Raw genomic sequence first — 12,979 nt, 5'->3', positions numbered from 1 at the left:
TTTGCAGCATTAGGATAGTTACAAAGAGGGCACATAGTAGGTGGCTGATAAACATCATTTGCTGAATAGACATAAGCACAAGTTCTTTAGGGACTCATTATGTGCCTTGCCCTGTGCTCAGCACTTTGCACTCCCTCCTGCTTTATCTTCTCTTCAACTCTAGGAAATAGTCTGTCTCCATCATTCAGATAAGGAAACCGAGACTGGGAGTGTTAAAAGACTTTACTCAAGGTCATACTGATAGCAAATGTCAAAGTCTCTGATTTTCAAGCTAGTATCTTCGCCTCAGGGCTAACCCACCTTCCAGTTAATGCAAGCTCCAGTGCTGTGTTTGTCACCCCAAGTACCCTTCCTCCCCAGCTTTCCTTACTGTGACTGTCCAATTCCTGTGGCCTGTTTTGGGGCTCTGACTTCAGTTATCTACCCGGTCTGCCTTTGTGACCTAGAACTGGACTTCTCAGAGCAATATGGAGTCATTAGACAGTTGAAGAAAGATGTCTTTTTCTTTTCTTTTTTTTTTTTAAGGCAACTTCTCTTACCCTCTCTGTCTTTATCTCTGCATTTTTCAAACAACTTCGTCTAGATGGCTCGTCCAAGGTGGCTGTAGAATGGATGCTTACAATATCTGTCAAAACTTAGAGCTCCTGGTTTCCTCAAGCCCTTCAGCCTGTCCATCTACCCTTGGGACAGGGTGATGGGCAGACACCTTCTGAGACATTTGGCTTAATTTGGGGCAAAAGTAGCATAGTGAGAGAAAGCTGAAAAAAAAATCTCCATTTCCTCTTACAGCAGGGTGGGGGTGGGGGAATATGCAGAAGGCAGTTGAATATTCTTTATTGTAAAGAGACAGAGAGAAAACAGTTGGTCAGACTGAAATCTGGCTAATTCTGTTCTGACTGTTTGATAACCCAATACTTTGCTCACCTAACTCTGGTAGGCTTACTTCACTCCACCGTACTTCCCAGTAATTTAATCCAAGGGGTTGTTGTCATGGAGGTCTGCTTAGGAAGTCATTGTGACAGAATTTACCTAACATAACAGTATTGCCTATAATGAAAATTAAATGACATCTTTCAGATTAAGGGACCCAGGTCTACAACGGTGACACGGCATCCTCGCTTCTGACCTGATTTTCTCAGTAATTTGTAAATCACAATGTTGGCAGTATCTGTTTTTCGTTTCACAGAGTGGCCACGTCTTTTTCTCATCAGTGTAACCTTGAAATTCCAACTTACCCACAAACAAGTACAGTACTGTCTCTTCTCTGCCACCAAGTTCCTGTCATGGAATCCTAACTTAATTGGGAAAAAGTGAATTTTAAAAATGTTAAATGGAAGCATGGTCCAAGAAGTAAGTGCCAGCTGCTACTCAGTATATAAGAAGTAACTGCTATTCCCCAGCCCGTGCCCAGGAGAGCTTACCCACTCTGCTGGAGAAGAATGTGACACACCTTTGGAGGAATTGGAAGCTTAAGTGTATAGTCCTTGAGAGCCTTGACCAGCCCTCCTATTCCTCTTCCCATAACCAACTGGGAGGAGGTAGACTGAACTGACCAAAATGAGTAGCCCATTAAGTGTATTTTTAGATTCTAGCCTATAATGGGCTTTTATTTTTCTTCCATAGATTGTTCCTTAGCAAGTGATGGGGCAGTACAGAAAATCCCCCTTGGCTGTTTCTGGCTTAATCTCTTGGTTTCAGGTATTAACTTTAGAATTGTGTGTTTGGAGAGCCCAGGAACCTACAATTGGGGGGTCAACACCACTTGACTAAACTGCTGCAAAACACCAATCATGTTGTTTTTGCTTGTTTTTAGCCATAATAATAACCCCCAGGCACCTGGTGCATTGACTGATCTGGCTGATTTTTCTGTCATTTGTTATAACATGTGGTAGATGAGATCTGTCCTTAGCTATACGTATGCTAAGGAGTTGCTTTTTTTTCAAACAAGAAAAGCCTTCCATGAACAGGCAAGACCCTGGGACCCTAACTATGTCATGTCACTGGGAAGGTGGAGGGAGTTGGCCAGTAGACGGAGTGTGGGCTTTGGAGTCACAAAGCACTGGATTCATGTCCTGCTTGCTTCACTGTATGGCCTTGAGGAAGCTAACGTGGATGAGCCTCAGTTTCTCCTCTTGGAAGAAGATAATCCCTACTTGACAGTGTGACAGCAGTGTGTGAGTTGGTGTCCTCCTATAGCTGCCTCCTCCTCCTCCTCAGCTTGGTTTTCCAAGTTATGAGTTAAAACAGCCTTCTCCCCTTCTCCAGAACTCTTACCTCTGTTCTTTTCACACCAGAAGAGGTGGGAACTCACCTGAGAAGTGAGTCTCCTAATGTCCAGTTTGACCTAGATTCCACCCAGTGCCAGCCATTATAAGGAGCACAGAGGTCCTCATTTCTAAGAAATGAGGGTAGGGAAAGAAGCAAACATTTACAGCAAATAATGAAGCATTTCCTCGAAGCTTTGTCTCTAAATAAAGTGGAAATGGTGAAAATACATTTGTTTTATTTAACAGACTTAAGTGATAATTGTAGTCATATTCTAATTCTACAAGCAAACAAATACATTTAGTTGGGTTTGGGAGTAAGGAGTATAATTCCTGATAAAATTATGAAAATCACAATATAGAATCCTTCACTTTGTATTTGATTTTCTCAGAATGATCACAAGGATCATATATAGTAGAGTTTGATCATTTTCCCCAGGAGCTTCTCTTAGTCCCTTGCTTTTGAAATGATTCTCTCTGGAAGCATCTTTCATGTTATCTGTGGTGATTTTTTCTTTCTTCGTTACCTCTGGCAGATCCTTATGTGCTTTGTGTGTGATTGGAGCTGATCTCCAGCATCACTTTCATAGACTTCATAAAGTCTCTTTCCCAAGATTTTCAGTTGATTTTATAATCTATTTGCTTTATACTTGCCTTGTATTATCTAATATTTACAACATTAGACAGAGATACTGACCAAAGATACAGGTCTAATAGCAAGAGAACTAATTGGCTCTGGATGTTTGAGTGGGAACTAATTTTAAAATTAGGGATAGAGGATGAGTTCTGATGGCTTTGGATTCTCTGTGCATCTGTAAGGATTTGGAGAGTTAACATTTACATACGAAGTCCACTGCTATACTCAACATGTATTTATTGATTGAGTGGAGGTTAACCTCCCTTTACATTAGGGTCTATATCTACAAAATGACAATCATGACATTCAAATAAACAAGTGTATAGATTTTTCTAATATGACCCAATATAGTCTGGGTTAAAAATCATTGGGGTACTAGTGTGATCGAAAAAAAAAATACTGTTATCCAAGAGAACTTTCTACAGTGATAGAAGTGTTCAAAAGTATAATCATTAGCTACAGCTAGTGCAGAGCACTTGAAATGCAGCTAGTGTGACTAAGGAACTGAATTTTTTATTTTATTTAATTTTAATTAACTTAAACTTAAATCTGCATGTAGCTTGTGGCTGCCATACTGGACAGCACAGCTCTGTGAGATTGTTTTCATAATGCTATATCCTAAAAAAGGAGAAAGTTTGCCAAGACTCCCACCAAGGCCAAAGTAGTGTCCATGCAGCTAAGAGCTTCTTTAAATAGTAAAATTATGACCAGGGTACCCAAGTCATTCATCTGGCCCCTTTGGATAACTAAAGGAAACAGCCAACTTTTTTTCTAAAAGGTGCTAGCAGAGCTTTTAATTTTCTCCTGATTCTCCACCATTGCCTACTAATAAAGAATGACTCTTTCTGACCAACTTACTACTGTACTTCTATGGCTGACTAAGATCAACTCCGTTGGATAGGTAAATGTCCCAGAAAACTCCAGCCCTGTGGTGGCCTGGAGCTAGGGGAATTTAGCTCAGGGTAAAGATATGTTACAAATTAAATGTTGCAGTCAGTATGTAAAGCTGCAATAAATAGAAACCGAGTTACATCAAGGACAGAATTAAACCTTAAGTTTAAACTCCACAGCACTGTAATTAAAACTTAGCCTGTAGCAAATCATTCACTTGAGATTAAAGTAGTGTGGGGGAAGCAGAGGTTTGGGTTTACCTTGCTACAATTTATAAGTCTGAGCTACCAAAAGCTAACAGCCCTGCCCCCAAATCCAGCTCCCAATTAAAAACACAGTTTGAAAACCTTTAGGAGGCCTGAGGGGCCCCTTTAACAGAAGTCTGCCCCTTCCCCCCTGCCTAAGTCTATGAACAAATTAAAAAATATTACCTGGTCCCCTGATGGTCTTCTGAGCTGACACGGTGTTTTCATTAATACATCATTAGAGTAATGGCATTGTGCTGGCGTTTTGCTTTCAAAACAGCCTGCACTTCAGCCACTGTGAATACAGACTCGGGGGCCTCTGAACACTTTGTTCCTGGGAAATATTATTCCGGTCATATACATTTTAAAAAGGGAAGACAAACTGTAATGAATAATTTTTAAATGTATATTCTTTTTATCCTAATCTGGGATGTTCGAGGCTTGCTCAGTGTTTTATTTTTGTTTGTTAGTTTTGCAGAGTAAATGCTGGGGTTAGCTTAACCATGGCCTCAACTCTTAGAGCCAGCAGGCATTTCCAATTCCCCCAAAACATCCTTAAATAAGTTTCTCCCGGGTTGGAAATACGTCATTTCGTGTAAAATCAGTCTGAGGACCCAAAGTTGAAACTGTGGTGTTTTTATTTTCTAGACTGTGAACTGTTACCTCATAGACAATAATGGATTTATTCTGGTGTCTGAAGACTACACACAGGTGAGTGAGAAATTTCTCCCAACTCAAAGTAAGGATCTTAGAATGTGCTTGGGTCAAGGGGAGCAAATTATGGTGCTGAAACTTTGAGACAATTATCTGTATTTAAGAGGTAATAGCAAGAGATTATAAAACCTTATTTTCATTCCTCTAAGAATGTCACAGCCTACTTCTCAGCAGGCCCCAAAGAGTTTTTACCTCTGGGGAGGAGGTGGGCAGTGGTGCTGGTGCAGAGCTCAGGGTCTGCTCTCTCACTCATAAAATGTTCAATTTATAGAACTTTTTGCTTCAAGCGTGGAGATGCCTAAAGAGTTTGGGCGATTTTAAAGAGGTTTCCTACTTTTAGTATTTTGATATTTTATCTATCTGTCTATCTATAATTTATATATACACACATATATATGTATATATGTCAATATAATTTTTATGGCTTTCTTTCTGGTTTTTACTTTTGAAAAAGTTATCTGAGTTTAAGAATTAACTTGGATTCTCAACGCAGAGGGACAAGGACCCACAGATAGATGAAGAATGTTTTTCATTTGATCGAGCTGTGTGCATTGTGGGAGAAGGAGGGAAATATGACAAGAAACCAAGCAAGGGTGCTGAGCACAGAAAGCTCCACTGTATTTGGAAATCAAAATAAGACTTAAAATTGATAGCATTGCAAAAGAGAAACAAAGATTTCTCCTGTAAAATTTGGTACATGAAAACTTTTTCTGCAATTAGAAATGAAATTAGCATATTAAAAGAATGTCAAATACAGACAAGTTCAGCAGTGTGGGGTAGTAAAGTAATACTGGAGGCAGAGGCAAATGGTTTCTGGGGCGAGCTCTCTTCCTTAACTTGTTTTGGGGTCTTGGGCACATCACTTGGGCTCCCTGAGAGGAGAAGGATTGACTACAGATGGGTTCTTTTATCTCTGATATTTGCAGATACTAGCATTTTATAATGAAGTTCCATTTAAATCATTTAAAATGTTTTAATAGTCAACAGTGCAATAGGTCCATTAATGCCTAATAAGTTAGTTAATTGTCCTTAAGTGTGGCTCCTTAGGGTCTAAGCTCACTGGCTTGTTAATTTGTGAACACTGGCTTCAGGTAACGTGTGGAGCTGTGCTTCAGTTTCCCCTCTTCTCTATGAGAATGTTGTGGGATTTTAAATGCACCTTTGGTGGGTTACAGTTACATGATTGAGACTCAGACTGCCCACACACAGTCTCCTGAGATCCTGGACATCACTGGGATATTAGACAGTTGATGGACATTAGATAGGAAGGATGAGCCCATGAAACAAAGCCAGTCTCTGGGAGCAAGAATGGTCATAGGCCTATGTAATGTGCCTATGTGTCTGGAAGAAGAAACACTGAGACACTCAGGAACCCAAATTAATCCCCTCTGAGGAGGAGCTCTGTTGTCCTGCATTAATCATGGAGGGCTGAGATGGGAACCTGGTCCTGGGTGAAGAAGGACATGGTGAATGTCTTCCAGTGCTGAGTCTTGGTCTAGCCAACGAAGTGAACCACTGAAATAAGGACCCTTCCCAAGCCTGTTGCCTACTTTACCTCTGGGTAGAATAGTCCAGGGAGCCTGCCAGCCTGCATTGCCTCAGCTTGTTTGATGTCTGATTTCCTGTACCCCAATTAGGGTAATTCTTCATCTCACAACCAGTTCCACTGATACTAGCATATTTACACACAGGAAATGCACATGTCTTTGCTCCCAGCAGCACAGCGGCACAGCAGCACATACCCATAGGGTTTGCCAAAGTTCAAATGTCCCTGGAGTGAAAAAGGCAATGTTCAATATTCAGTCAGTGAAATGTCATTTCTTTCTTTCCTCCCCTATTTTCTGACTTTTTAGCGAAGTCTATATGTGCCTTTCTGCCTGAAAACTCCCAGGAGCGTGGTTGAGGTCACTCTGTTGTAATGGAATTGAGATTTAATTAATACAAAACCTGTGGAATTTGTATAATTTGGGCCCACCCACCTATCCCCTACATAAGCGATAAATGTTTAGAGCATCAGCGGTAGAGATGCGAGTTCTCTGCTGGTCTACACTAGCTCATTCCAGGGTGTTGGCAGAGGAAGGCTATTGCTCCAAGCTCTGTTCCACTGTACTGGATACACCCTCCCCCTTGGGACACTTATGATAGTGCTCCAGGAGTCTGGAGGGATGCCCGAGATGTTCACCCTTCATTCCACTGTTCAGAGTTTGCAAATCTTGGCCAGCACCAAGAACTAGATTTGCAGAAGCATCAGCCTGGTGCCGGGGAAGGACTGTTGCCCCAAAGACAGCTCCAGAGTTGGGGTCGACCATTGGAAGTTGGATTGGCTGAACCTTCTCTTCAAGGGGCTGGACAGCTTCATTCCTGGTCAACATATTAACTGCCTGTGGACAAAATGAGAATGTTCCCCAGAAAGTGATTTAGAGAAAGAACATAATCTCTGCCATAGGAAGGTTGTAGGGTCCATGAAGAAGACCGCTGTATTTCCCTAAACGGGTCATTCAGGGATTATAAACAGTTCTTTTTATTACTGCCTAGGAAGCCTTTTCACAGCCTGTTTCTGTCTGTATGAAGTAGTGTTTTAATCACAAGGGATTGAGTACAGATTAATGCCCACTCCCTCCATGCAAGACCAATGCTGTGTGGGTGCACGTGCGCGTGAGCCTGCACTCACCTGTGTGCTCATGTGTATGCACACGTGTGCATGTGCATTTTAATTCCAGCACTCAGCATGTGTTATGCAATGCCACCCTCACCACCCACCCTCCCCCTGCCCCTGTCATATATTTGGAACATTCACATCTGCTAGCTAGTTCACTCTGTAATCCCATAACTTCTCATGACCATTAAGACCTTTCCCACTTTTATGTAACAGTAGTCCTGAAGACCTGCTTTTTGCCTCTGTCAGCTCCAGGACGCAGTCTGTGTCCGTTTTTATTCTCCGGTGTTTGGGCACATTATTTATCTACACTTCCTCACAGGTCTTCTTTTCTTCCCCACAGACTGGAGACTTTTTTGGTGAGGTGGAGGGAGCTGTGATGAACAAATTGTTAACAATGGGCTCCTTTAAAAGGTAAGGATTTTATGGTCCCTTGCGTGCCCCCCCCCCCCGAGAAAGTGCCTAAATAAAATAAAACAAACCAAGGTCAAATAAAGCAAGCCCAGACTTGACCCCATGGCTGGTTTGTACTTGTGTTCATGCTCCAGAAGATCTCCTGAAATTTGATGCCTCTTGCATGAGTGTTAAGAGTCTCAGAAACTCAGCTCACAATGCGGTCCCTGTTCCCTTAGCAGAGCATTTATTAGAGGCCAGTACTGAAGTCAGCCTGCACTGGGACGTGATTATTTGTCTCAAGCAAGTGAGTGCAAGGAAGTAGGAAACATTTTCACCTGGTCAAGAAAGAGGAGTGTGTCTTGTCTCACACTGACCAACTGGGAAAGCTTGCTAGGAATCTGGAACTCAGGGATAGGAAGTGACATTGAGACTCATTAATACAATTTTTTGGAAAATCAAGTAAAAGTTCTCAAAACCTGCCCCCAGATGGAGGTAAGTTTAAGTCTGCTGTAGAAGACAACCCAGAGGGTGTCATATTGGTGGCAGGGACCACTCAACTGGGTTGTGAGAGCTCTTATTGACCCTAAGTGACGCTTGTATAGGATGATTTCCTCATGCCCTGTATCTCTCATGAGCAGGCCAGCTATGCTCTTGAGAACACCAAAGCCAGTGGGAAAAGCCATGACTATGAAATCAGGATGCCAGTAATGTACCCCCAGGAGTCAATCTGTCTCCCTTTCCTTGGCCTCCCTGGAAGAAAGGTGGCCTTTGAAGTGGTGCTTTCCTGGACATATTTGTTGCTGTTAAATGTATAATAGCAGGAAATACAAGGATGGACCTCAGCTCACCTGTAAGAACTGTTGCCTGCGAGAAAGACAACCTCCCAGTTTATTAATCCCTTGTAGCTGAATGGCCAGGAAATGTTAGCTCAGGAAATTGGACTTCTAAGCCAGTCAACAAGACCAACTGAATGCTGTGCTGAAAGCAGGGAATTCAAAAATGATGACCCAGTTTTTGAGATTCCGTAGCTTGTTTGTGCCAGAAAGAGGGAAACAAGAAATGATGTAAAGAAAATGGCATAACTCCAGCACTTCTGCAATCTGTGACACACTTGCTCTCGGTCTGAGTGTTCACTCCTGCTCAATTCTCACTTTAAAATTCAAGTACATTTTTGTTTTCCCCTTTTTTTTTTTGCCAGGAGTCATTGTACACAAGCTTAAAAACTCTGCTTGGAGTAGGGCTTGGGTTGCTCTGGAGTTTTCCATGGCTTCTTAAAGCTTCCCAGGGCAGCTTCTGGATTGTCTCTCATCCAGGACACCACTGTTTTTTTTGGTATCTTTATGTGGATATGTACATTTGTATTGTGTTAGCTTGTTTTCAACTTCATTGGGTAGGGGGAGACAAAAGAGGAAGAATAATCACACACGTGTTTCTCATTTGAAAGCATATTTTTCAACTTTTTTTAACAAAATTACTCTTTTCCCTCCTTCCTTTTGGATATTCCTTTCAAACTGGTGGGAGAAAGAGAAAGGTTGTAGTGGAATGTTAAATTCCTAGACTTCTTAATGTGGATGAAGTATGGTTGACATGAATTTAGAACTTTCTTTTACTACAAGGGTAGCTGACATATTTGAGAAAAGGGAAGGGCTGGGACTCTACTCAATTTTAGCAGCAACTGCTGTCATCTGGGAATTAGTTGACAAACCCCCTGGGCCTGTTTGAAAGGCCCCCACACTGGCCAGGACAACAATGAGATTTTGGGTTTTGAAGTCGGATGGATTGGGTTCAAATTCAGGCTCTGACATTTGCTAGCTGCGTGACTTAGAGTAGTCATGTTGCCTCCCCAAGCTTTGGTTTCTTTATGTGGAAAATGAAGATGATAATAATAATTACTTGCAAAGGTTGCTGTCAGAGTTAATGAGATAATAATAAGCATAAAATTCTCACATAGTGCCTGGCATATATTAAGGGCTCAATAATTGCTAGCTGCTGCTGTGATTTTTGTTGTGGATCTTTGGCTTCGCTTCCTACTTGGCATTAGGTGATGCTTTTTTTACGTTTACACATTTCACAACAGGCTTCACATGACGCCTGGTGATGGGGTCTCCATTCAGTCAGTGTTGGGGTGCTGCTGTCCTCCTGGAACTCAGACGTTCATGCCCTTGCCCTTGCCCTTGCCAGCAGTGCAGTGCTTATTCAGAGTGTAAGGTTGATGGTCCTTTTGTTCAGAGGAGATCTGTATTTCAGAAGCACTGTAGCCAAAAGTAACTGACAGTGCCCTGGGACATATCGGGCACCATGTTGCGATGTACCCCACCCCCAAACACAGGGTATGTGGAGGCTGAGTTGCTTTAGTGACATGGTTGAGCCCTGGTAAAGTTCAGGACTGGTTCACCTAGCTGACATCTCATCTCAGCATCTTGGACAGCATGCCCTGACACAAAGTTTCTTGATTTGGTCTGCTTATACCCAGTCCTAAAGAAATGTGTTTCATACACAGGAGCTCTACACATCATCTCCTTCAGCAGGACAGAGCTCAAAGTAAAGAACAGCATCTCCCTTTATCAACCTCCCTTTTCTCTCTCCCCACTAGTCCATATTTGTTGCCTCTGTCTCTAAAGCAAGACGATGCTTGCCTACTTGGCAGTGGAGTCTTCCCTTGATTGTTTGGCCACTTACCTAGTGACCTGATGGCCATCCTACGTAGCAGTGCCATCAGAGGGAAAGAACATCGTCTTCTGTGTCTGCAGTGCTATGTGTGAGGAAGGGAAGTCAATGATTTGTTTGAATAAATTACCAACTTGAGGGAGCTTTGAGAGAGTTCTGCAGCAGCACGTGCAAACAATCTAAGAGGTAAAGTGGCCACTCTTGGTCACCTAGGCCAAGTCTTTAACTTGACTCTGTCCACCCAGCTTACGATGATATAGTGGCCAGGACCCTGTAACATACCAGTAGCCTCAGTGATGTGAAAATAATGATCATTATGGCTATTTTCCTAGAGCACCTACCATGCACCAGGCCTGAGTTGCACCTGACAGATCTTACCTCTTGCAGTCCTTTCCAATGACTTTGTGAGAGGTATAAACAGGACCAGTGCCTCATTTGCAGGGCCCAGTGCAAAATGAAAATATGGGGCCCCTTTTTCAAAAATTACTAAGAATTCAAGAAGGCAACAAGAGAGTATTAAGCCAAGCACAGGACCCTTCTAAGAGCAGGGTTCTGTGCAGTTACACAGGCCACATGCCCACGAAGCTGGATCTGGGTATAAATACACCCATTTGATAGGTGGAAATAATGAGGCTTGGGAAGATTAAGAATTTGTCTCTGTGTAACAGAGCTAGATTCAAACATCCTGCAGTCTGAGCACAGAGAGAATTTTCTAGCTTCTGCCCTTTACCTGGTTCTGTGTACAACAGCATTGTATAGCATGTGGCGCTTCCTTCAGTTTTGTTTGAGACAAAGTAAAGGGCAGCTGGATAGCTGAGGAGGGTGTTGGCTCAGCGTGCCTTATCTGGTCAAGCAGATCTTTCAGAATGGAGGCCAGCACAGTGATGAGATGGCCCAGATTTCTTCTGACTGAAGTTGATAAATCATTAAAACAAGTCATGTTCCCAGGTTTCACATATTTTCTCATACGATACTATATGCCTGGTCAGCTTTTTGTGTTTCAAATAGAGAACTTGAAATCCATCTTCATTCTTATCATGGAAAGTAAGTGGACTCCCTGAGTAGCCCTGACTCATTTAGGGCTTTTCATTTTAGCTGCTTTTCTTTCTCACTCTTGTTCATGTCGGGTAAGAGATTTGTATTCATATTTCTCAAAAACCACCCTTTATGGCTCTCCTTGCTGGCCTTGGCAGTGATATCACCCCTCTCATAACTATTAAGAGAAAATCTAGTTTCAAAATACTTGTGTTGGAATTCATGTATTTCCCCACCTCTTCTTGCTCCCAGTGATGCAAATTCAATGTTAAATATTCAGGGAAAAGGGAAAATACATATATAGCTGGTCGTAGGAGAGTGTCCCGGGTTCTTGTTTGGGCCTCTTTGGTACACTGAACTTGAAGTATGAAGACTTCAGGTTGAGCCTTAGAATTGCCACTTTGTGGCCTTGGACAGATCCCTCGGTTTCTCTGAGCCTCAATTTCTTTGTCGCCAAAATAGGTGAGAATCAACTGAAATAAATGAAAATTTTTTTGCAAATTGCAAAGATACAGCAAATAGGAAGTAAGATTAGCTCTTGGACAAGAGCTCCAAATGTCTGAGATATTTTTCTTAAAATTTTCTCCTTTCCTTTTTTAAATCACTAGTGACCCCCCCACCCCAAAGGTAGTTAGTACACAGCAGTCACCCCCACAGCACAGCCTTGGGGTGGCCTGGACTCAGCTAGCATCCTTGGAGAGCATTTAAAGCACACCTATGCTCCAGTTGTACCCCAAGAGATTCATATTAAATTCGTCTGGGGATGGTGCCCAGGCATTTATGCTTTTTAAAAGCATCTATGTGATTCTCAGGTGCAGCCAGTGTCAAGAAATACTAAGTTAAAAGCACCAGGGTTCCAGTCTAGATGCTGCCCTTCAAAGCCGCCTGACTTTTGGCAACTTAAACTCCGGAATTTCAGTTTACTCTGCAGCAAAATGGAACTGAAAGAATGATTTATATACCTGCGGTGAGGGTTAAATGAAGTAATGCCTGCTTTTATCAGACATCCTTGTGGTTTCTGCTGAAGGGTCTTCCCTTGTTCTTTGTATATTTAATTAAGCTCAGGGAAGGAAAGACCAATGGGGCACACCTTGCCCTTGGCTTGCAGAGAAATGAACTGCTTGCTAATAATTTGTTTTGCTTTGGGAGCTACTGAGAGTTCCTATCTCTCTTGGCTGTGTCTTTTCTGTTTTGCTCTGTCTTGTTTTATGTGCATGGTGCAGCATGCCTGAGCTTTCACCCCTCCAAAACCATTCAGATTTTCCCTGTGGGGCCTGGTGAATGTCCTCTTCACCTCACCCCACACACATCCATTAACATAGTTGACTTTTGTAGAATCCCCTGTGGTGGCAGCTCTTTCTGCTCTTTAAATTGCCTTTCTGCAAAGGTGACTCATCAGGTAGGACTCAAGACTTGGACCATTTCTACCCATGTCTCCATATAATGGAACTGCACCGGCTCCATGGCAAGTGAC

General features: G+C 42.4%; 1 protein-coding gene across 1 annotated transcript in view; it reads left to right on the top strand.

Annotated features, from left to right (window-relative positions):
* Nucleotides 1-12,979, top strand: part of CACNA2D3 (calcium voltage-gated channel auxiliary subunit alpha2delta 3) — a 776,511-nt gene that overhangs the window by 704,818 nt on the left and 58,714 nt on the right. The window contains exons 30-31 of the mRNA XM_064496418.1: nucleotides 4,686-4,748; nucleotides 7,751-7,821. Coding sequence (XP_064352488.1) covers nucleotides 4,686-4,748; nucleotides 7,751-7,821 — 134 coding nt within the window. The remainder of the gene's footprint in view (nucleotides 1-4,685; nucleotides 4,749-7,750; nucleotides 7,822-12,979) is intronic.

The sequence above is a fragment of the Camelus dromedarius genome, chromosome 17, assembly GCF_036321535.1.
Source record: "Camelus dromedarius isolate mCamDro1 chromosome 17, mCamDro1.pat, whole genome shotgun sequence".
NCBI lineage: Eukaryota > Metazoa > Chordata > Mammalia > Artiodactyla > Camelidae > Camelus > Camelus dromedarius.
Note: the sequence above shows the minus strand (reverse complement) of the source record. Positions and strands in the feature narration are given on the sequence as shown.